At 39.1% G+C, this 24,581-nt stretch overlaps 1 protein-coding gene across 1 annotated transcript; it reads left to right on the top strand.

The window, feature by feature from the left end:
• The first annotated feature begins 971 nt into the window (after positions 1-971).
• Positions 972-24,322, top strand: LOC139725101 (neurotrypsin-like). The gene is made up of 5 exons (XM_071636186.1): positions 972-1,341; positions 16,722-17,033; positions 22,645-22,989; positions 23,681-23,731; positions 24,117-24,322. Exons 1-5 carry the CDS (start codon positions 972-974, stop codon positions 24,320-24,322), a joined length of 1,284 nt encoding a protein of 427 aa, XP_071492287.1.
• The last annotated feature ends 259 nt before the right edge of the window (positions 24,323-24,581 follow it).

Genomic DNA, 24,581 nt, shown 5'->3' with positions numbered 1-24,581 from the left:
TTTTTTCAAAACAAACGCATTGGGTACATCGGTTAAGCTCCGTTGTTATGCTTCTCTTTCGCAGTTGTATGGCGTGGTGCTCTGATATGAAATAAGTATAAAATAACAAAAATGGTTACCTCAGTACCAACAGACCAAGAGATTAGAGCCATGCAGTCAAAGGAGAGTTGAGCCATGGCTCAACTCTCCTCTGACTGCATGGCTCAACTGAGTCAACTCTCCTCAAGGTGGCCATTTTCAAATTTCCCAACGCGTATCAAAATCAGCAAAATCAAACATCCATCAAATTTACCTTACTGAAAGGCTACAATGGGAACTAGATTACACATATATCACTGACTAAGCAATTGCTGTCATGTGAGTAATAGAAACAGTAATACCGATCCAGGAATTCCGTAAACAGAAGGGGAGGCACCTTTACAAAATTTCCCCTCCCATTGTTTTTCTTTTGTTTTGTTTAAAAAAATAAATAAAGAGGGGGCACGGGCCCGGAGCGCCCCATCTGGATAAGCCACTGATACCTGAAACTCGTATAAACTCACTTTTGCAGTCGTTTGGTTTTGGGTGGGTTTTTTTTACCCGTGTCTTTGTTGTGCTTTACCACCTCTGTTTGCTTGTACAAACATGCTAAAGTTACAGTGATGGTAAACACTATCAACAGAGGGCATAAGTGGTTGCACCTGTAAACTCTAAATACAAGTTTGAGCAAGGAGAGGAGTTAACCAGCTCTCCTTATGGCTCAACTCTCCTGCATCTCCCCTTATCCCTCTAATGAGTAATTTCACCGTGTCATTGATTTTTCTCTTGTCAATATGATTACTAGTAACTTTAGCTCTTGGTTAGCATTTGCATCTAGTAGTACCAGAAGTATTCATCCCCTATCAATCAAAGTAGACGACAACACCATGGTCAATTAGCTACTTGCCCAATCGACTGAATAAAGTGAGAGTTATAGCACATAAAATGCGGCTATGCAATCACACTTGTGCACAGATGGTTACCAAACAACAACTGCTCCGAGCAGCATCCGCCTTGTCGGAGGAAGCTCCCTGTACGAGGGTCGGGTTGAGGTTTATTACGGTGGAGCCTGGGGCACGGTGTGCGACGATTCCTGGAATGACAACGATGCGCAGGTCGTGTGCAGACAACTCGGATATTCCGCCACCAACGCCGAGGCTTTTCGTGGAGCGACATACGGTGCAGGATCCGGGCCCATTCTCCTTGACAACGTTGGATGCTATGGCTGGGAGTCGAACATCGCTAGTTGCTCTCACAACGGGTGGTACAACCATAATTGTGAACACTATGAAGATGCCGGTGTGCGATGTGGTAAGATCGCGAGTTTGACATTATTTTGTCGGCCATCAGCCCCATTTAAGTCATAGCTAGGCCTCACCCCTAAATAGACTGGGAGGGGGAGGGGTGAGATAATGTGTATAGATGAATGTATTACGATAAGAATGTCAGGATTGTGTGTGTGTTTGTGTGCATGTGTGTGTGTGAGTGTGTGTGACAGAGAGAGAGCGCGCGTATTTAGTGGACTTCTCATCAATTTCTTACGTAATACTGAATTTTCATGGAAAGGTTTATTCTGCATTATCTCATCATGTGTCCCTTTTTGGCATGTCCATCAGTGACTTGGAATTTGACTGTTGATATAAAAAATAGCTGTCACGGATTGATTTTCTTTGTTTACAATATTCTCATGTTTTACTTTTCACTTCCTATGTTTTATGTTTTAACATAGGTTATATGATAATAAAAGATAATAGCGAATAATTTAGGTAATAACATGTGCCTCTTAGTAAAAGTTTGAATAATCAATGGACCTTTATTGATTTGTGGAGTTAAATATCGTTTTGCGATAATGAAACGCGCGTACAAATGTGGCTGGCCCATGTTGATACATAATATATCATCGGGTTTTGCTATAATCCGGCCCCCGCACGTTAAGTCCGACCACCAGACTTTCTAGGGCTGTAGTAGTTCCAGTGCCATGCTGACGACAAACATACTATCATATTAAATGGGTTAGTCAAATGCCGGTTAGTGATTGGCTAAACACAGTCACGTGATCATGATGGAGGCACATTGGTTATGTTCGCCCATGGGCAGAACATTTTTGTAATGTTCTCCCATGGGAAAACATTTTCACGTAACAAACAAAATCTAATGACAAACGATACCAAAGGATTGAACGATATTTTTCACCCAATCGATAGGATGAATTTGCCTATTCCATATAATGTGAAAAAGCAGATTTGACTAACCCATATACCAGATGATGACATTTGTTGTCGGGAACATGTACCAAACGTTCCACCCTCAGGGTTTGAAATGCTGTTTCGGGAGGCTATAGGTCCCTCAGTAGCATTTCAAACCCTTCGGGTGGATTACTCGGTATGTTCCCTCCCCCGCCAGTCATCATCTATATAGCATGATAGAGTGTGCTCTGTCATTTTTTAGACAGTAAAGTGAAGATTTCGGCCTGCTCAAGTAAATGTCTTCTACATCAGGACCGAAATCTCCCGAATTAACTTGGACCAATTCTGCCCGAATACGGCCTGAATCGGATGAATTCGGTGGATTCGGAAGCTATTTATCTCTGATTCGGGGAGCTCCCCGAATCAGAGACGAATACGTTCCGGATAGGTCCCGAATAAGAGCAGAATCGCCAAGAATTGACCCGAATCAATTTTGGGCATACCGAATAAAGCCGAATGCCAACCTGAATAGTGGCCAAAATCGAGCCGAACATGTCCCGATTGCCCCGAGTACAGCCGAATAGAGCCGAATGGCGACCCGAATGTCAACCCGAATCGGGACGAAAATGACCAAATGCGCCGAATACGAGGCCTCCCTGCAGGCGTATAGCCAATCTGGGTATATTCGCGATTCTATTCGGGTAATTCCAGCCGCTTATTAGACCTATTCGGCTGCTATTCGGCCGTATTCTTGCCTATTCGGCTCACTCGCCTGTATTCTGCTCTGTATTCGGGTAACGATTCAGATGAATTCGGGGGGAGGGGGGGGGGGGTATTCGGGCCATTCTGGGCAGATTCGGCTCTATTCGTGATATTTGGGTCTATTTGGCTAGATGATTCGGGCCGTTACTCTCCTGATGATGCGAATATGCCCCAATCTGCCCAGAATGCCCCAAATGCCTTCCCGAATCCAACCGAATTCCATCCTAATACATCCAGAATGTGGTACCCGAATGAAATTTGTCGGGGCCACATTCGGGAGTATTTTTGAGGGTATTCGGCTGGTTTTGAACATTTCAAAACGAGCCGAATCCCTCCATGAATGTTTCAGAATCCCTCCCGAATTTTCGCCCATTCGGGGAAGGAGATCAGAATGCTCCCGAATCCATCCGAATACGTGTATTCGGGTGGATTTCGCAGCTGATTCGGCTCCGGTGTAACCGAGGCTTTAAACTACCACCATTCGACTACTCGGCCGTGATCTGGCAAAACTATGGCACAAATTGTCGCCCCTGCACAAATTGTTGCCCCCTGAAACGGGCGACAAATAATTGTGCATGGAGCTGACGGCACAAATTGTCGCCCCTGCACAATTTGTCGTCTGGCGACAATTTTTGCAGAGCGTTGACGGCACAAATTGTCGCCTGCCCTCAAAGCACATTCAGGGGGTAATATCATTCTTGACATAGGCATTGGAATACCAACACAAAACTTACATGGCTTCATCCATCAAGTTCTGGTAGCGTTACGGACAGACATCGAAGGTGATCACTTACTCTTACCCTCACCTCTAGTGGGCTAGAAAAAAAAAAAGACGCTCAAACATACGTACACACATACATGCATGCATTATACATTCATACACCCATGCAGACATATTAACAGACATACATACTATATACACCCGCATACAGAGAGAGAGAGAGAGAGAGAGAGAGAGAGAGAGAGAGAGAGAACCACCACCACCAACAACACATAGACTCCACCAAACACGCACGCATACTGACCACAGGCCATGTGAGCCCAGGGCTACACATGCACACCACACATACACCCGTACACACAGACCACGATACTCATAACACACACACACCATACACACCAAACACATGCAAACACACACACGCACAAATATCCAAACACAAACAAACACACACACACACACACACACACACACTGCACACACACACACACACACACACACACACACACACACATACACTGCACATTTACCAGTCATACCGACCCTACCAAAGCATAACACAGGAACACACTCCCCAACCACACAATTCGTATTAGCATTATTTTCTCCAGCTTGAAGACAACGACCGACGACAATTTGTAAAGCTATCTTTCACTTTACCTGCACAAATTGTCGCCATTGAGGTCAAAATTTATGAACTGCACGAGCAGCACAATTTGTCGTCAGGCGACAAATTGTGCAGAGGCGACAATTTGTGCCATCACTCCCTGCACAAATTGTCGCCCTGTGCCGGGGGCGACAATGTGTGTAGGGGCTACAATTTGTGCCGTAACATACGTATCTCGTTTGAAGCGATTTCGAGATATTCACGTTTAAAATTTAAACGCCTACCGTTTTTATAGAGTGATTCACATAATTTGGAATTGTGTTCTATAACAAAAAGGAGACTTTTGTGTTTAAATAACTCCAAATACATGCTCTTTGCCACATATTTAGAAAAAAAAAAGAATTTTTTAAAAGATACGTAGTTCTGCCCAGAGTATATAGAAGCTAGCGCTATTTAAAGGGCGTACTCTCGTGATTTCGCACGCAAATGGACGTAGTACGCCATGGGGCCACAGAACTCTTACACATAGAAGAATCATACCCATTCACAACCCGCTGAGCTCGGTGTCGCCACCGCGCACCCCGGATGCGACGCCTCAGTGCACACGCCGCCATGTTGCTTAGCGGTACCTCCGCAGCTCCTCGCGAGTACGGTACGGTCAACTCACTGATCGGACAGTATGACAGCCGCTATAGCCCTTGATATTTACTTGAACTTGTAAACTGTCAAACTGGTACTTCTCAATCCAGCGTTGACCACAGATTCATGTACTCATTTATGTTATTTATTTCACACTCTTCCCTGAAAGTTGTCTGTATTGAAACAGGTGTTTTTTCCCCTTTCGGATAGATCTATTTGACTTCGGAGACGTGATCTGCTTTGGTATAAAATAATCTAAGACGCGCGCCTGTCCTTGTCTGTGTCCTGCCATTTTTCTGATACCCCTCTCACCCCTATGTCTTGCATTTTTCCCCCTCCAATGATATTGTAAGAAGATGTGTGTTCGTGCTTTTGATTTTTCTCCCATTAAACAGGTCAAATTACATTTCCAGTCAGTCCAGTTGTAAAAATCAGTGATTTGTGGATATGATCATGTAATACATCTTCCCCATCTGACACTCGTTCAACATATGAGAAATTTGGAAGACAACATCACCTTAATTATCTATATTCCTGCTGTTATCATTATCATTAGTAGTGTGTAGTACAATGTAGTTACCACTATTGCACATATTGGTATAGGAAGCAATATGCCTATAGGCATGTATACACTGTATATCTGTATACATGAATAAAACAGAAATCGAGTTCATGCTAATCACCAACAATTTATTTCACCACACCAATTTTTGAGCGATTTGCAACAACACTTGAGAAAGAGCGAATCGCTCAAATATTTGTGTGCTGTAAATAAATTGTTGGTGATCAACATGAAATTGGTTTCTGTTTTACTTTCGATATCATGATATTGCTGCACCAACATGTAGACTACCTGGTACTCAATATATATATATATATATATATATATATATATATATATATATATATATAATAATCTATGTATATATATATATATATATACATAATATATATATATATATATATATATATATATGTATGTATTCACACACTCACACACACACATTACAAGCATGAACTCCTTTCAAGATTGTCTTCCACAAAAAACAGAAAGTTAAGTTGGACAGAGTTAATTTTCCATCTTCACAGATGGAAAATGAACAACAACAATTTTCCTGATTTTTTTACAATTTATTTGACATTCATCAAGGTCAAAGTTGATTGCTGAGAATCAACCACAGTAAAGTGATATACCATTTGCTTGAAGTACACGTACCATTATCATACCTAATACGGCGGCTACAATCACAGGCAGTACATGCGTCAGGAACATATTATGCAAATGATAGGCAAGACCACCAGTGTCGCAAATTTGTGACAACTATTGTAATCACAAAATCAAATGCATATACATCTATAATGGACATGCAATAGGGCAACAACATAAAATTCATGAATAATGAACACTGTCTGGCAAGATTATCTAAGGCAATACATCAATATAGTGCACAATTTCACTTGCCCTTGATAGCTTCAAGCGTGATTCAAAAAGAAAATCCTAATGAGTGTAAAAACACACTATGGTATAGTATGAAAACATATTGTGTTGATCCGCATGCACTATGGCAATATAAATCTACGCATTATGAACACTGAAAAGAACACCAAAGGCATTCCTGGCAACAGTATTAAAGGCAATACATTTGTAAATGTAAGATTTCACTCGTACTTAGCTCAGCATGATTCAAGATTAAATCCTTAGTAATGAGTTTAACAAACACTATCCCATACAATGTGTAGTATGAAAACATAATTTGGTAGCAACATGTAAGCAAAACAAGTATCACAGATATACAACAAATGTTGTATTTCACGAAAGCAAATGCCTGTATAATCAACTATCATGCAATATAGCAACAACATAAAATCCATAAAGAATGAACACTGTCGGGCAAGAATATCAAATGCATTCTTGGCATAACAATATCAACTAAAGGCAATACATGAACATCTGTATAATGCAAGATTTCACACGCACCCATTTGCTTCAAACGAAATTCAAGGTGAAATCTAAAGAGTGTGAAAACATACTACACTGCATCTCAAAGTATGTAAATGTAGGCAAAACAAGTGTCACAAATAAGACAACTACATGTATTGTATATCATGAAAGCAAATGCATGTACAATCACTTAGCATACAATATGGCAGCAAAATAAAACCATGAATAATGGACACTGGCAAGAATATTAAAAAAAAATACCAAAGGCAATACTGTATAATCCAAGATTTCACTTGCACTTGTTCGCTTCAAGCACAATTCAAAATGAAATCCTTATGAGTGTGAAAACATACTATATGGTATAGTACGAAATGTTAACGTGGCAACAATATGTAGGCAAGACAAGTCTCGCAAATACATGTATGACAAATATTGCATATTGCGAAAGCAATGTCCTGAGGTTACTTTAATACTAGAGTACACAGTCAGTCTAGACAATCTAGTATCTAAACGACCATAGTGTTGTCACTGACACTGACACTGGCCCACACCACTGGTACTGTGACTCTAACTACCTAGACAAGAATAAATCTACGTGTAAAGTTTACACCTAAGCTCAAATTAACATAAATTTACACTTTTTTCATGTACAAAGCTGTTTGCCCCAACTCCCAACGTACAGAGTGTAATATAGCCCCAGGGCCTAAATTAGGCCTAGATCTATTCCAATTGATCTTTTTTATTTTGCATAGTAGTTGGTGGTAAACAGATATGTCGACGGCAAACACAAAATCCAGTGTCTGGGACTACCTTTGCTACTGCGCTCACAAGAAAGCCAACATACGACCGATCCGCCTAATTGTAACGTTACTTGGGGAATTACTACTTCTTATTCTAATCATGGCTTGGTGTCAAACTTACCTGTTTCCAAATCCTTTTTTCAAGTGATTTGTGCAGTTTACAGCCGCACAATATGGCATTTTAATGCCTCGCTCAAGGTCTCGGAACGTCAGAAAAACACGGTACAACATGCAGTCACTGTATGTGAATAGCGTCTGCTGGGATTTGCACGCAAAAAAGTTCCGCTAAGCAAAATGGCGGACGTCACGTGACAATGAGTCGAGCGACGGCGACAAAACGGGTGGCGAGTGATTCTTCTATGTGTAAGAGTTCTGTGCATGGGGCCCCATTTGGAGCCCAATGGCGGCCATTTTGGTAATAATAACGCGAGCTTTTTAACACGTGAGCCTATGGAGGACCTGTGCCTTCCTTTCATTTTCTTCATTTTGAGGACGCACACAGCGGTAAAATTGTGTTTCAGACCTCAAAATATCACCAGAAGCATATTTTCTGTTGATACGTTAAAAAAACAACAACGAAGTAATGTCATTTACTTTTCAATCTGTAGTCCCTCAAAGTTTGTGTTTGAGCTGACTAACGCCGTCTATCTCTTTCTCTCTCCCTCCCGAAACATGGTTCGGGCTACTTTAGCTCAAACTTTGTGGGACTGCATATTGGAAAATAAATGACATTTCTTCAATTGCATTTCACGATTAGACAGGAGTGATACTTCTGTATGAAAAAAAACAAACCGAGGTCCTAAGTACATATGAAGAGTTTGTTTGCAAAAACCAATAAGTCCATATTTGTCAAATGGAGATATTCGCGATTAAAGGTCAACAAAAATAAAGAGAATAATAAGAACATTTTTGCTTCTTCTGACCATAACTTCAAAAATATACCTTTATATGTAGTGACCAATATAACATTTAAAAGTTATTATTTTGTACTTTATGACAGAGACCGTTCTTCAAAATCTTCAAAAATGGACTTATCGGTTTTTGCAAACAAACTCTTCATATCTCTTTCCCTGTATGCCTCCTAAAAAGGGGAAAAATGAAAGGGAGACAGAAATGCGGAGGACCCAGTGTCATACTATCATACGGCACATGCTATGATCACGTAATACACGCCCTCTATCTGTCTGTTACCTTTAATGGCACCCGTATTTCGCCCATGAGCGTACTACGCGAAATCGCGGAAACAAACCCGCTATTATAGCGCTAGCTTCTTTGGTTCTAGTAGACTTGCTAAGGGGGTAAACGCTGTATTTTTTAGTACAATTGTCCTACTTGGCACAGATGTTCCCTAGGGCAATTGAAAAATTTTCATCTAAAGAGACAATCTGTATCTATGCAAATAAGCCTTCATTTGCATAATTTATGCAAAAATACATATAAAATTATTTAAGAATATATGTGCATCCAGCGGAAATACCTAATTTGGCAAAAAAAAAAATCTATTCAGTAAGTGGAAACAATTCCTGCAAAAATTGATTTCATACCTATGTAAATTAAAATAAAATATGCATAATTACGCAAGTTATTGGGCAAAAATCTGCATTTTTGAGAGAATTTCTAAACTATTAAGCACTGGATCTTGTAGTACAAAGTTTGAACCCGGGATGGATGTTCCTTTGGTCAAAAGTAAATGATTCATCTGAAGAGACAAATTGTCTCTATGAAAACAACCTGTTATTTGCATAATATGCATATCAATACCTACACATCTACAGATAATCAGAACAAACAGTAAGCCTTAATGTGACAATGTTTTAAATCGCTTTGAACTTAATATCCAAAAAGCTAATAGAATAAGACTATATTCTCACAGCAACACTTTTCAGTTGCTTAAATCGTTTCCATATTGTTAAATTAACTTGGGCATTTTAAGCATAAATTATGTAAATAAGTACACCAGACGTGAAATTTCAAAACATATTGATCTTTGAAATGATTTTTGCTCGCAAATTTCCCTCATTGCATAAATGCTTAGCAGGGTAGACAAAATAACAATCGATAGTGACACTCTTTAAATATGATTATGCAAATCTAACCGTAGAGCCTACATAATTATGAACAGATGCAAACTGGAAAAAAATATTGCTTACAAAAGGACTGTGTTTCCCTTGCAAACAATACACAACTGAGGTAATGGTTAGAAAATCATTACAAAAAATACTTCCATAGTGAAAGTGTGAATTCTAATTTTCATTGTATTTTCTAGGCAATCAAGCGAATAAGAGGCTTTTTACATCAAACTGATTGTGCAAATTATGTGGATGCAAGGGTAGCTGCACACATTAAGAACATACAAGATTGAGTTAGAAACAAAGTCTGTTTCTGGAAAAAAAAAAGTTAACTCAGTATACTATGAGCTACTATTGCATGGGAACTATGCTAGGAAATTTATACACAATAACATTTTGATATGGCAATAATATGCAAAACTTGTCATGTGAACAATAAAGGAGATGTTATACATGTACTTTAAGTCAAATAATCTCAGTCTCTGACTTAAAATCAGTCAATTTCAACCATAAATCAAAGCAGAAATATTATGACCATAGCCATAAAAGAGTTAATTCGATGGCTTTTACAATTACATGTATTAGGATGTGATTTGGCAACAAATCGTCACAGGCTACTGTTTACGTGAATCGTAAATGTCATATTCCTCCTGGTTGTGATTGTTTTCCCTTGGGAAAATGTAACTCCCTGGCGGTCCAAAGAATGTTATATTCCACCACATATCAGCTAATACCTGTATAGATGATCATGACCTACATGATCTTGAAGCTTTTTCCAAAAAAAAAAAATAATTATGTTAAGTGGTTTAGTGTAAAGATATCAGACGTTACATTGAAAGAAGTTCGCTCTTTAGCAGCCCCTCAATTTCCATTTCCATGAAATTCTTTTAAGAACCAATATGTATTATTATGTTCCAATGTATGTAATCATGTCAAAGTGTATTACCTGTGTTTGATTGGAAATGAAAATAAAAAAACATGCATGTGAACATGCATGTGTGAAATGAAGAAATACACAGGTAAAAATGTAAAAGGTATAGAGAATGTCAGAGGTTATACATGTGTGCATCAAAATTAACTTCCATGCGACCCATACATTAACTCTTTATGTGCCACGTTCGCACGTCCGACTCAGTCGATGGCGTGCCAACTTCGCATATTCTGCTCAACAAACAAAGCCGCCGAAACCGATCGATAAATCGCTAATCCGCCGGTACAATGAAAACGTTTCTCGCGCTTTTCTTCCTCTCATTTACGGCTTGCAGTCTATGTGGTGGTTAGCTATCAAGCTGTGTTCCTAACTAGATTTGCGTTTACATTCTAAGTTTCTCTCATAGTTTTATGCGCAAAAGTCATGCCTTTACAGTAATGAAGCAACTGGTCATTTAACAGAAATATTGGAAATAGATTTGTCATACAATGTATATCGAAGCAAAGTTTGGCATTCCTCTAACACTTTGCCCACTATTATGTACAGCTTAACAGAAATTTGAAGAAGTTATACAAATTGGAAACACAGAATTCTTTCTCAAAGCATGACTACCTTCGTGTCTCAGAATAACGTGGCACACAGGGGGTTTCCACCATGGCACATAAAGAGTTAAATGTAATGACGGTGATAACTATACCATGTCACTGAATTTCATGTCCTTTCCTACTTATCAAGAGGAAACAAAAACACTTGAGAGGGGAGGGCTTAAGTTTTTTTCGATAATAAACAAGGTATCACTGTCAGGTAGAACATGCACAAAAATGTACTAAGTTTCATGATCTCACCTTGATTCACATTCAAGATATGAAAGAAAAAGTGAAATATAGCACTTTTATCAGAGCTTTGACATTTTGGCAGGAAATTTCCCAGAGAATATCCATTACATAAAACATATATATATGAAGGTTCAAGAGAAATCCTGCAAGCATTGCAAAAACATGAGGGAAATAGTGAAATTTTGAGGGCTCAATTGACCTTGATCTTTGACCCCTGACCTTTGACAAATGACCCCTAAATTCCCTAGAAAATCCCTGCCAGTACCAAGTTCCATGAAGACACCTTGAACCATTTGCGAGATACATCGAAAAAAAGTGAAATTTAAACACTTTCACCTGAAATTTGACCTTTGACCTCTTGACCTGAAACTCTCTGGAGAATCTTATTTTGGTAGTAAATTGTATGCAGTTAGTAAGTTTGAGGAAAGTACCTTCAGACGTTGCATAGATATGGGGAAAACAATTGAATTTTAGCATTGACCTTGAACTTTTTGACCTTTGACCTCTTGCTGATTTTACACAAAAAACTGCTTAATCACTTGCCCCATCATACGTCATCTTTGGAACAGGTTTGGTGAAATTTGCATAGTCTAGTCTCGAGTTATCGCGTAAACTGATACAATTTCTTAAGTCGACCTTGACCATTGACTTCTGGTACATTCGGGTATTAAAATGCATAAGATGCTAATTAGGTGGTATTTGCATAGTCAAATAGTCTTTTGATATTACAAACCATTTCCTTTTGACTAAAGGAAATGCATACTACTTCCGTAGTTTCGATTATAAAATGCAGTTCTTTGATTGTAAGAAAACTTTAAAAATAATGTTTTTACTTTACTTTCCTTAGTAATTATGTAAATTAGCTGGTAATGATGGTTCAATAAATTCAATTTGTTTTCTCATTTTGTTTCATAAATTGTTTCTAACGGGTTAAATCTATATAGGATGAGATTTAAGGGGAGTTTCTTTAAAGCTCCATTAAGGCTTTTTGTTTGTTCTGATTATCTATTGATGTGTAGGTATTGATATGCATATTATGCAAATAACAGGTTGTTTGCAAAGAGACAGTTTGTCTCTTCAGATGAATCATTTACTCTTGACCCAAGGAACATCCATCCCAGGTTCAAACTTTGTACTACAAGATCCAGTGCTTAATAGTTTAGAAATTCTTTGAAATATGCAGATTTTTGCGCAATAACTTGCATAATTATGCAAATTTTATGTTAATTTACATAGGTATGAAATCAATTTTTGCAGGAATTGTTTCCACATACTCTATGGAATATTTTTACCAAATTAGGTATTTCCGCTGGATGCACATATATTTTTAAATAATTTTTATAGGCATTTTTGCATAAATTATGCAAATTAAGGCTTATTTGCATAGATACAGATTGTCTCTTTAGATGAAAAAAAAAATTCCAATTGTTCAGAGGAACATGTGTGCCAAATAGGACATTTTTACTATAAAATGCAGCGATCACCCCTTTTTTCGCCCTTAGCAAGCCTACTATTCTGCCTGATCATGTAAATCCCATAGATTATGTACAAATACGACACGCGCGTACGGATCGGAACTTGAGATACGTAGTTCTGCCAGCCGCTCAAGCTGCCTCAATAAAGCCCCAGTCACATAATGCTCTGCGTCCGGCGTTACGTCCAAAGTCATTTTTCCGCGGACCACCGCGGATCCTTTGCCGTCACCAGAAATATGTACAAAACATGCGGGCAAAAAATGCGGGCGATACGGACAGATACGACCAGATGCGAATACTTTCGTCCACTTGCGGATATTCTTACGAATTGGTACATAATAGTTCTGGACACTTGCGGAGAGTTGTGCATTTTTTGGATAGTTACGGATAGTTACAGATTGCTATGAATAATTATGGACAATTTGGTTTTCTCTTACGATCCCTGCTAAGTCAGTGTATTATGACAGCAAGGTTATCACATTTTGGACTGTCTTACATTGTACACTGGGGAAAACTGAAATTGAATTACGTACAAGTTGTGAAAAAATCGTAATCCTTTAATTTACTTTACAATAATAAAAGATATATGCAATTTTGAACTTGAAGTTTGAATTTTGTTTGTGCAACTCAGATATGAATAAACGTCATAAATGTAAAGAATGTATGTGACCGTGCATCACAAAACGAACAAAAAGTAGCACACACTGATTTTGTGGGAGGACTGAAAATAGATGAAATGGGTCAACCGAGCCGATCTTGACTTGACTACCCTGGGTAAATAAGGCCTTATCATCATTATTATTATTATTATGATTATTATTATAATTATTATTGTTGTTAATAATATTATCATTATTGTCATTATTAGTAATATTATTATTGTTATTAATATTATTATTATTATTATTATTATTATTATTATTATTATTGCTATTGTTATTATTATTATTATTATTATAATTATTATTATTATTATTATTATTATTATTATTATTATTATTATTCATTTCAGTTTAGTCTGATAATCCCCTCATTGTTGTTACTCCGGTGGTTTCCATCCTGTTTTTTGTCCCATTCATCGCATAACCAGCACGGCTTGATAAAGATTAAGCGCTTGAATAGACACTCTACTTCAGAGCCTCTTTTCTCAGTTTACTCTTTTTCTGAGTGTGTGCATTCTTTCCAATATTTAGATAGGTTAGGAGAGTCCCGTTTGATTTGAGTAATACATCATTTTAAAGCTTAAAGTCTGCTCTTTTAGAACATGCTCCCAACTAAAATTTCATGTGTGGCGGCTTTTTGTGTGTTTTGTGGTGCAGGGTCATATAACATCACTATACCATAAATAAAATACAATATAGATCGAAAAGTTAAACATTAGAGTAAGAAAATATTACTTGCAGTCATGGAATAGACAAACTGTGGTTACGCTGTCGTTGTTCAGCGATATTCATGACTTACTGGGTTATGTGAAGGAGATATTTATGATAAAGCAATGCTTATAAGATTTACAGGAAAAAAAAGACATCAAATTAACCTCCGGCCAAACACCCCTCCCACACCCAAGTACAATATCAAGTCATCTCTTGAAGTAATGTATTTTCTGTTTGAATTTCTTGTATGCATGTCATTTTGTAATGCGCAGTAGAGTATATTATTATAGTAGCTGCGCAATATATAAATGTCCTTATTATTATTATTATTATTATTATTATTATTATCATCATCATTATTATTACTACTACTACTAGTAGTAGTAGTAGTGGTAGTAGTATAAAAAAAAAAAGTAATACACATTCGATGGAGCGTAAAGTGCATGGGTATAAATAACTATAGAGAAATACTAAATTCGTTCTCATTTTATGTAGTTGCCCCTGTCCCACACCTTCCCCCGGCCAGAAAAGTTAATAAAATGCTGTCACCCCATCCCCTACCCAAAATATTGCTTTTTTCGAAAAATATACATTCGAAGAGTACAAGAAAAAAAGTTCAGCACCAAGAGTCAACCGATGTCATGAGTATACATGGTATATGGGTGCCACTTAAAATGACCATTAATTGTGGGAGAAATTTCATAATTTGCCCATGCAGTTCTGCCTCTCCACCGCTCCGACTGTGTTGTAGCATTCCTTCAGGTAAAGGCGCTGCAGCTTGGCAACAGGAGTAGTGTGCCTTTCCACGAGTCTCTGTGTTCCCATGCGAGTGGAAAACGGCCACGTCGAAGGACGTAATTGTCCGCAACATCCGTAGCTGTCCGTAAATATCCGTAAGCGGACGAAACTGTTGTGATACGTTAACTTGCGGTTAATTTCGGATACTTACGGTGGACGTAAGCGAACGCAAACGGACGGGAGGTAAATTCTTTTGCGGATGGTATGCGTCCATGCCACTGGTAGTTACGTACAGTTACGGATAGTTAGGTTTGGTTACGGTTACTTGCGTAAGTTTGCGTCCGTGGCGTCCCTCTGCGAAATTTTGAACATTTTAAAATTTCGCAGGTTCGGCGACGTCATTTTGCGTTTCTTTACGGATGAGTTACGGGCAGTTACGTCTACATACGTCCCTGCGGATGCCTGCGTCCACGCTGCGTCCCCCTGCGTCCCCTCATTCGTATCTATCCGCGGCGGACGTAATTCATCGTAAAGCACTGTGTGACTGGGGCATAAAGGAGTACGATCAGGCTTTACGTAACTTCATGTGTATCTGCAGTTACGTGCTACGTATCTCAAGTTAGGTAGTTCTACCAGCTCAATGACGTCATTTTTACCCCAAAACCTAGATATTTCAGAATTGCATTATAAAAATGACAAAGAGTTATAACGTCATATATAGGAGGCAAGAGTGGGAAATTAAATTATATATATATATATATATATATATATATATATATGTATATATATATCATATCATAGGGCTGAAAGTGCTCCCCCCCCCCCCCTTTTTTTTTTTTTTTTTTTTTTGGCTTGATGAGGTTAAAACAGTCCCTGCAAAATGTTGCTCGGACGTTTGTCGCGGAATTTTTATCCTCGCGAGCTAGGGTAATACCCTGACATCTCCCCGACAGCCCTTCTTCAAGAACGGTCCTGTGGTAACATTCTTTCATATACTCAATGTGCATGCGCAACATTGCAGATAGATAATAAAACGTTTGCTTTGTTTACTAGCTATGCCATTGCAAAAAAATAATAATAATAATTTCACATACTTTTCAATTTGTTTAATTTTATTAGCCTTCAAGCCTAAAAGCGTCGTGAGCTTCTCTTTGATGGATTGTTGCTCTGTAGCAGTGTATACTGTTATTATCATCAATAATTGACACACCGCGCGCCGATAACGAGCACGGATTGATCTCTATGTAGTTGAAATCAGTGACTATACCCACGTTTTGTTTACTCATGATTGACTGCTTTGATGTGCATAATCTAGAACAATAGATGGCGCTAGCGAATGGGCGGGATATATAGTGGACATATCCAGTGGATTAGTAGACAAATTAAATAGTCGTATTTATAAAGTGAACACGCCCACTTCGTGGAAACCTACCCGGACAAGGTTTCCGGTACGTGTATGTCAGAACGGTACCCTCGCTCTCTCCTGCGGTTTTCTTGACCGGACGTTCTCCTGACGTTGTCGAGGTAAGGTCTGTTAAAATAGGGCTATAGAACGGATTCCCCGAAACGTGTGCTTTCTTTTCATTTCATTTCACGTGTATTCTCATACCATTTCCCTGAACAGTAAGCAACATCCGTCTTGTCGGAGGGAGTTCAGTGTACGAGGGTCGAGTGGAGATCAATCGCAATGGAACTTGGGGCACGGTGTGCGATGATAGCTGGAATGACGCTGATGCTCGGGTTGTGTGCAGACAACTCGGATATTCGACAATCTTCGCAGAGGCTGTGTCTGGAGGGATATATGGGGAAGGATCCGGGCCCATTCTCCTTGACGATGTTCGTTGCTATGGCTGGGAGTCGGATCTAGCTGACTGTTCTCACAGAGGATGGTACAGCCATGATTGTGGACATCATGAAGATGCCGGGGTTAGATGTGGTAAGATTACGAGTTTGACGTTTCATGCAGTAAATGAGTCTCCTCGAAATAAATTTTAAATCCCTAAATTCTAAATCCCATCCTTTTTTGCAACCAACAAGTAATTGCTTTTCATTTTTTAATTTAGCCGCCCAATCTGGCCACCAGACGATTTTTTCGACATTTAGGGCTCCACATATTCTATCTTTTTTTTTATGCCTCCGCCACGAAGTGCACGAAGTGGTGCCGGAGGCATTATGTTTTCGGGTTGTCCGTCCGTACGTCCGTACGTCCGTACGTCTGTACGTCCGTACGTCTGTACATGTACGTACGTCCGTCCGCATTCGTTAATCGATAATGTCAGTAATGTGAAGTATGAACAGATAATATCGAGGAGGATTGAAGAATAGCTATAGATATGAATTCAGAAAAACTAGTTTAAGTTTATGTTTAAATGAATAAAGAGACTGAGATTGGATTATTTCTCTATCCAACTCATTCCAAAATTTAGGTCCTGTAGTGGTTATTGTTTTTAAAGCAGATACGGTTCGTACAGGAGAAAGATGAAAAGAATCTTTTTGTCTAGTAGGGTAAGAATGAACTTCAGTATTTTTGACAAACATCGAAGAAAACACATCACGGAGACCACCTGAGTTTAATTGATACATAAATGACCCGATATTAAAATGATATAAATCCTGGATCTTAAGTGTTCTACTGGAAAAGAATAAGACATTAGTGTGTTCGAAAAATGTGGCGAAGTTAATTATCCGTATAGCTCTTTTCTGTATCAATAACAAAGAATTAAGTCTAGTTGTACAGCAGTTTCCCCATGCCAGGATTCCATAACCTATATAAGGCAAAAATAGAGTAGAATACAATGAATGTAGAACATGTTTAGGAAAAAACTGTTTTAACTTATACATAACACCTACATTTTTTGATAATAATTTACGCAAAGAATCAACATGAACTTTCCATGTCAACTTACAATCAATATAGAGACCAAGGAATTTTATATATTCCACCTGGTTCAATTCTACGTCGTTTACAACCAACTTACCCGGTAAAATATTGATTATATTGCTAAAAACCATAAATTTTGTCTTGGTCAAATTCAATGACAATTTATTAGCCTGAATCCACTTAGATACTGATTTTAATTCAGTATTTACGGTATTCAGTAAAACATGAGGGTTTCGATTTGAATAAAAAATACTGGTGTCATCGGCAAAAAGTAGAAAATAGAGCAGAGAGGACGAACTGCGAAAGTCATTCATATAAAGAATAAACAATAAAGGACCTAAAAGGGATGTATGTATGATGGGACAATATACTTGATCAGTTTTTTAGTGAAATCGGATCGAGGTCAGAGGTCAAAGATCAAGGTCAAATCCTAAAATTTATCTGTTTACGTGATAACTCAAAACTGGATAAAGCAGCTTTCACCAAACTTGGTCCAAGGATGATGTATGATGGGGCAATTAGTTGAGTAAATTTTGGTGACATTGGTATGAGGTCAAAGGTCAAAAGGTCAAGGTCAAATGCTAAAAATGTTGTTATTTCCCCTATATCTATGCAATGCCCAAATTTATTTTCTTGAAACTTAGAGTAAACATGTACTCTTGTGTAAAGATTCTCCAGAGAGTTTCATGTCATAAGGTCAACGGTCAAAAGGTCAAAGGTTCGGTGAAAATGTTATAATCACTTTTCTCGTTAATGGTTCAATGTATCTTCATGGAACTTGGTACATATGCATGTACTGACTGGCAGGGATTATCTAGGGAATTTAGGGGTCATGGGTCAATAGTCAGGGGTCAAAGGTCAAGGTCAACTCAAAATTTTACTCTTTCCCTCATATACTAGTACATGCAATGCTTGCATTATTAGTTTTAAAACTACATGTACATGTATTACCTAATGGAGATTCTCTGGGAAATTTCCAGCCAGAAGGTCAAAGGTTAAGGGTCAAAGGCCAGGTTTAAATGCAAAAAAAAATTATTTTGTACTGTAATTACACTCTTTCTTCATACCTTGAAAATTACTGAATGCATAAACTTATAAAAGGGTTGGTCAGAAGTCAAGTAAAAATCCTCAATTCACCAATATACGTGTACCTGCACTCTAAGACAATTATAGCAAACCCAGTTCAAGGAAAGTGAAAATTCAAGATATTTCTGATAAACCTGTCATTTCAATATTTTGCCAGTTATGTGAAACTGTCATCACACATTGTGAAGACTTTGTACTATACACCTATTGGGAAAACCATGCATTATGACGGAGGCATCATTCGCCATAGCGACATTTCTAGTTTATTTGTTTATTTATTTATTTTTTATTTTATTTTATTTTTTTTTTTGGTGGCCCGTGCTTCCAGGCTGCCGCCAATGTCGAGTGTTGCGACACGGATTGTCGCCCCGACAAGGATTGTCGCCCTTGGCTCGGGGGCGACAATCCTTGACGGAGTTGGCGTCAAGGATTGTCGCCCCGTCAAAGATTGTCGTCTGGCGACAATCCATGACGAGGGCTGGCGGCAAGGATTGTCGCCCGCTCTCGAAGCACATTTTGCTGGGTAAAATCGTTCTTGACATAGTCATTGAAGCACATGGCTACATCTATGCAAACATGCCATGTAAAAAGTCATGGTGAAGTTTCAAGAAAGTGTGTATGTGTGCGCGCACATGATAATTTAGTGTCCGTTTGTGCGTGTGTGTGTGTGTGTATGTGCGTGTGTTAGTGTATATGATGGAAGAATGTGTTTATTATGTCAGCTTTTTGCGTATGTGTTTTGGCTGCGCGTGGGGAGGAATGCCTAGTAAGCTGTTGCTGGCATAAACGTTGATATTGATTTTATCAGCAGCTTTGACTTTGATGAGTTTGTTTGACGGATTTGTATAATTAATGAATTCGGAGTGGTGCTTGCGTGCGGGCGGATGCTGCTTTTATGCATACGGTCCATTATGTCTTATGTATCAACATTGGGAAGTCGTTTCATCAGGAAGGAAGGTGGTATCGGTTCGGGTGTGTGTGTGGGGGGGGGGGGGGGGGGGGGTTACATTTCGTTATTGCAAAAGTTCGTTATTCTGAAGGGTCTTTAGTCCGAAGGTTCTTTATTCCGAAGGTTCGTTATTCCGAATTTCATTTTTGGATCAACGAACCTTCGGAATAACGCCGCAAACGTTCGGATTAACGAATTATAACCCTTTGTCATTTTTCGGATTAACGAACCTCTAGGTATAGGAAATTGTGTGTTTCGGATCAATGAACCTTCGGAATAACGAACCTTCGTGTGTGTGTGTGTGTGTGTGTGTGTGTGTGTGTGTGTGTGTGTGTGTATGTGGGTTGGTGAATGTGGGTGTGGGATGATTTAGGTTTTGGTTAATAAGGGGTTGGTGGGTTGGGGATTGGATTTGAAGAAGGATAGTAATGGTATGGCAGATTTTGGTAGGATTTAATATTTAGGATAGATGTAGGCCCTAGATTTGTTGCGGTTTTTTTTTTTTTGGGGGGGGGGGGGTTGGTCGGGGTTTTTATGACTGATTTCATTATAGATTTGTGTAATGTATTTGTGTTTTTTATGTATATGCCCTTGTAAGTAAGAAGGTGTTACATGATCCAAACCAATGTATTCAAGGAATATAGGCTTGGTAGGGCCCTACATGTCAAAACTTTCTCGTCAAGACTTAGTAGGGTTGGTCTATAATCGAGATATCTATGTTGAAGTGAGATTATTTGTAGTAAAAAATTGACAAATGGATTTGTTTGTGTTTCGAATTTCCATTTGTAACTTTTTTGCAATTCTCCGCAAGTGTTCTGAACTATTCGGAAGTTTATGCAAGTTGAAAGAACAAAATTACGTGCCAATTCGTAAGAATATCCGCAAGTGGACGCAAGTATTCGCATTTGGTCGTATCTCTCCCTATCGCACGCATATTTTTCCCGTATGTTTTGTAAAAATGTTCTGGTGACAGCAAAGGATCCGCGGGAGTCCGCAGAAAAATAGACACATACGTAGGGCCTACGTAGCCCACGAACACCAAACCCCTCAGATACTCATGCAGGCACAAAACTGCGCCTACAAACACGCACCATCACATACCCTTTGATATACACATACGCCACTATATACCCACATAGATACGTAGGCATACAGGCACACGTATACACCCAGACAAACAAACCACTACCACTATACAACCACCACACATGCACAGTTTCTACATATTGTATTATCATACTCCAAACACACACACACACACACACACACACACACACACACACACACCTATACGGAAACTCGTACATAAGTCACTTATTGTACGCACCTATAAATCATAGACAGCACATACCATGCAGCTCACACCAAACACACACACACACACACACACACACACACACACATACGCATAACTATCCATGAGCTGTTCAGTTACCATGGCAATTATCCCTTACTTGACCGAGTTTATGAATGGGTCATCGTAAAAGTAGCGCGGCTCTGCTATAGTTACTGAACGCAATTTTTAATACTTGACGCGGGTTAATTTAGCTCGGACCAGGAGCGGGCCAAAAAATGCATGAGTTACTGAAAGCGGTATCAATTTCCCGTCTGTCACCGGACGATTTTAGGTACAAATTTTGCGAAATATTGCGATTTTATCCGCGCAGAGTCCGAGAAGTCACCGAGCGATGCCCCATCAGCAACTGGACGATCTCCCACCGGCCACCGGCCGATTTTTTACGAAATCGCTCGGCGACTGACAAGTGATCGATGGGTCATCTATACAGGTGTCCAGTAGGCGTACCGCCGGTTTCTGCCGGAAATTTCTCAGGGTCTACCTTGGTATAAAGTGACGGTGCGTCACAAAATCAACAAAAAGTCGCACGCACTGATTTTGTGTTATAACTGAAATAGGTGAAATGGGTCGACCCAGCCAATCTTTAGTTTTTCATATTTTTTGAAAGAGTGGGTCTTCTACTTTGAAATAGAGAAGACATTACAATAATTTTTGGATCATAAAATGAAAAGGAAATCATGTTTTCAGTAGTTTTTCTCAAACACTTTTTGATGGAATAGTGCATGTGATTGAGTGTTTCTCATGTAGTCCTCTTTTCATTTTTATAAAAACCCTGCCCATACTTTTCACTTTCAAGTTCAATAATTTTGAAAAGAATTATGCTACCGCATTGCAAGTTAGTATTAACCATTTAAAGAATGTGTTGATAAAACATGCTCAATTTATTTAGATAAGTTAGTAGAGTCCACTTGAATTAAGTTATACACCATTTCAAAGCTTAAAGTCTGCTTATTTTTGTTCACTAAATCGCTCGAAGGCGACCGCTCGATTACGTCGCTGCCTGGGCGGTTGCCTCTTGGACACCGAGCGTATTTTGGGCAGCGAGTAAAAACTGAAATTCTAACTCTAAATGCCCTAAAAATCGGTGGTACCTGGTCGGTCACCAGTCGGTCACCGTTCCGTGTCCGACCGACATTGGTTAAAAAATCGCCGACCAGTCGTCGAGCAGGCTGAATTTGGGGGTTGTGACCGCAGCCTTTGGGTAGTCGAGTTTTAGAATGCATTAACTGAAACACGTTTCCTTGTTTTTATTTTTCTTTCTTTCTTTCCGGTAGACGTGTTTGATTTCTCCACTACCGTTCCCGCAGTCGACATCCGCCTCGTCGGAGGACTCGCGTACTATGAGGGTCGTGTGGAAGTTTATTACAATGGAGAGTGGGGCACGGTGTGCGATGATAGTTGGGATAACGATGCTGCTCGGGTTGTCTGCAGACAACTCGGATTTCCCTCAAGCTTACACGGGGTGGCCGTGACTGGAGGCGTCTATGGAGAGGGATCGGGATCCATCCTCCTTGACGACGTTTTTTGCTACGGCTGGGAGTCAAATCTAGCTGACTGTTCTCACAATGGGTGGTACAACCATGATTGTGGCCACTACGAGGATGCCGGTGTGAGATGTGGTAAGGCAATTGGTTTTACATTTCTTCAAGGAAATTATTCTATAATGGCAGTGAAACCAAAAACACACTAACAAACAAATCACATTCGTGACAATTGAGGAAAGATGGACAATTTATTTCTCGTTCAAAAGTTAGGAATTTTTAACGATGTGGCTAAGTCCACGTGCCGCCGTCGCTGGATATGAAGGCTGTAAGTCTATAAGGCAATCACACAGTGGAAAAATATAAGGAGTGATGTTATTAAAATACAGACAGAATTCCACACAGTGTTTCAATGAATAGAATACATTTCATCGATTTGCGACTGCATGCCATTATGTATGTGTAGGGGTGATCACTTTATCCGGTTTTTGAAGGAGATACGTCAAATTATTTTTCACGGTGGTAACTTTGTCAAACACATGAAAGAAATTCAAGAAACTCACACGTATGTTGAACATAAGTTGCAAATAAGGTTCTGCTACTATTGTTTCGGGAAGGAAGAATAATTGTTAATTCCTTAACCAAGAAGAATCAAGAGCTGTCTCACTTGAAAACATAAAATACCACAGACATTACGGATGTTGCTTAGCTTCAGTCACTGTAAAGCTACCGAGTACAATTTGAAGGCTTTCGTAACAAAACAAATGTAATATATTCCTCGCTCAAGTTTGTCGCATTCTCCTCTTGATTGATTCCTTCTTTTCTTTAGATGAGCATGCCTTCGCCACTGACCCGCCCGACTACGGTAATCGACATGTCGGTAGGTGTTCGTATTATGATTAGTGATTGGAATTCGTCTGAATATATACTTGAGCCATAATGACTTATATAGGGCGCTCACGTGACAACGAACACGGCAATACCGAAACTGCGTTACAACGAGGTAAACATTCAGGTCCAAAAATGCTTGCCTGTATGCATCTTTATACTATATCACCCTATCTGTTCGGCTTTAACAAAATTACGATATAACGAAAGGAAACTTCGTTATAACGGGTTTCGCCTGTAGTCTAAACAATGTAAAAGAATTAACACGTTGCAATATTTTCAGCCTTTGCTTGTATTTCTGTCTAGCATGTGACAAGAATGACCAAATTTCAGTGGGTTTTTTTTTCGTTGTTTTTGTTTGTTTGCCTTTTTTTTAGGGAATAAAGTAATTGGCACCATGACAGCCGTGGGCGCTGCGCTCTCGATCGTGTTGATCGCTATAGCTGTCGTCTCATGTCGGGCTCTAATAGGCACCAACAGCGTCCAACAGCAACCAACGGCTCCCCAAGGCGGGATCGACAACACGACCTATGTCCAGACTGAGACTCACGAATATGCAACAAGTGATGTCTCACAAATGTAAAAGAAAAGGACCATTTTGAGCCTTATTATGAAGAATTGGGATATTGATAAAGAAGACAATCAACTGCAGTTTTAAAAAAAATGATGGGGGATAGGCTGAATTCCTTGACAGCATGACCTTATATGGAGACTGGTCAGACTTAGAGGAACTGCTTTGAATCGAGCGAAGATTTAAAAAAAAAAATGTTAAAGTTCTCAAAGATGAATCCCGTAGTCTTTCCTTTATGCTCCTGGCAAAGTTTGAGCTGGAAAAATGATTA

The sequence above is a fragment of the Diadema antillarum genome, unplaced genomic scaffold, assembly GCF_040938485.1.
Source record: "Diadema antillarum isolate AM-2024a unplaced genomic scaffold, OU_Dant_1.0 seq00000015_RagTag, whole genome shotgun sequence".
Classification (NCBI taxonomy): Eukaryota; Metazoa; Echinodermata; class Echinoidea; order Diadematoida; family Diadematidae; genus Diadema; species Diadema antillarum.
Note: the sequence above shows the minus strand (reverse complement) of the source record. Positions and strands in the feature narration are given on the sequence as shown.

Bases quoted from the DNA above. Each gene is read 5' to 3' on its own strand.
- LOC139725101 (XM_071636186.1), top strand. From the start codon at position 972: ATGCAATCACACTTGTGCACAGATGGTTACCAAACAACAACTGCTCCG. The intron at 17,034-22,644 runs GTAAGATTACGA...TCTTTCCGGTAG, and splicing joins AGATGCCGGGGTTAGATGTG to ACGTGTTTGATTTCTCCACT. The intron at 23,732-24,116 runs GTAGGTGTTCGT...CCTTTTTTTTAG, and splicing joins CTACGGTAATCGACATGTCG to GGAATAAAGTAATTGGCACC.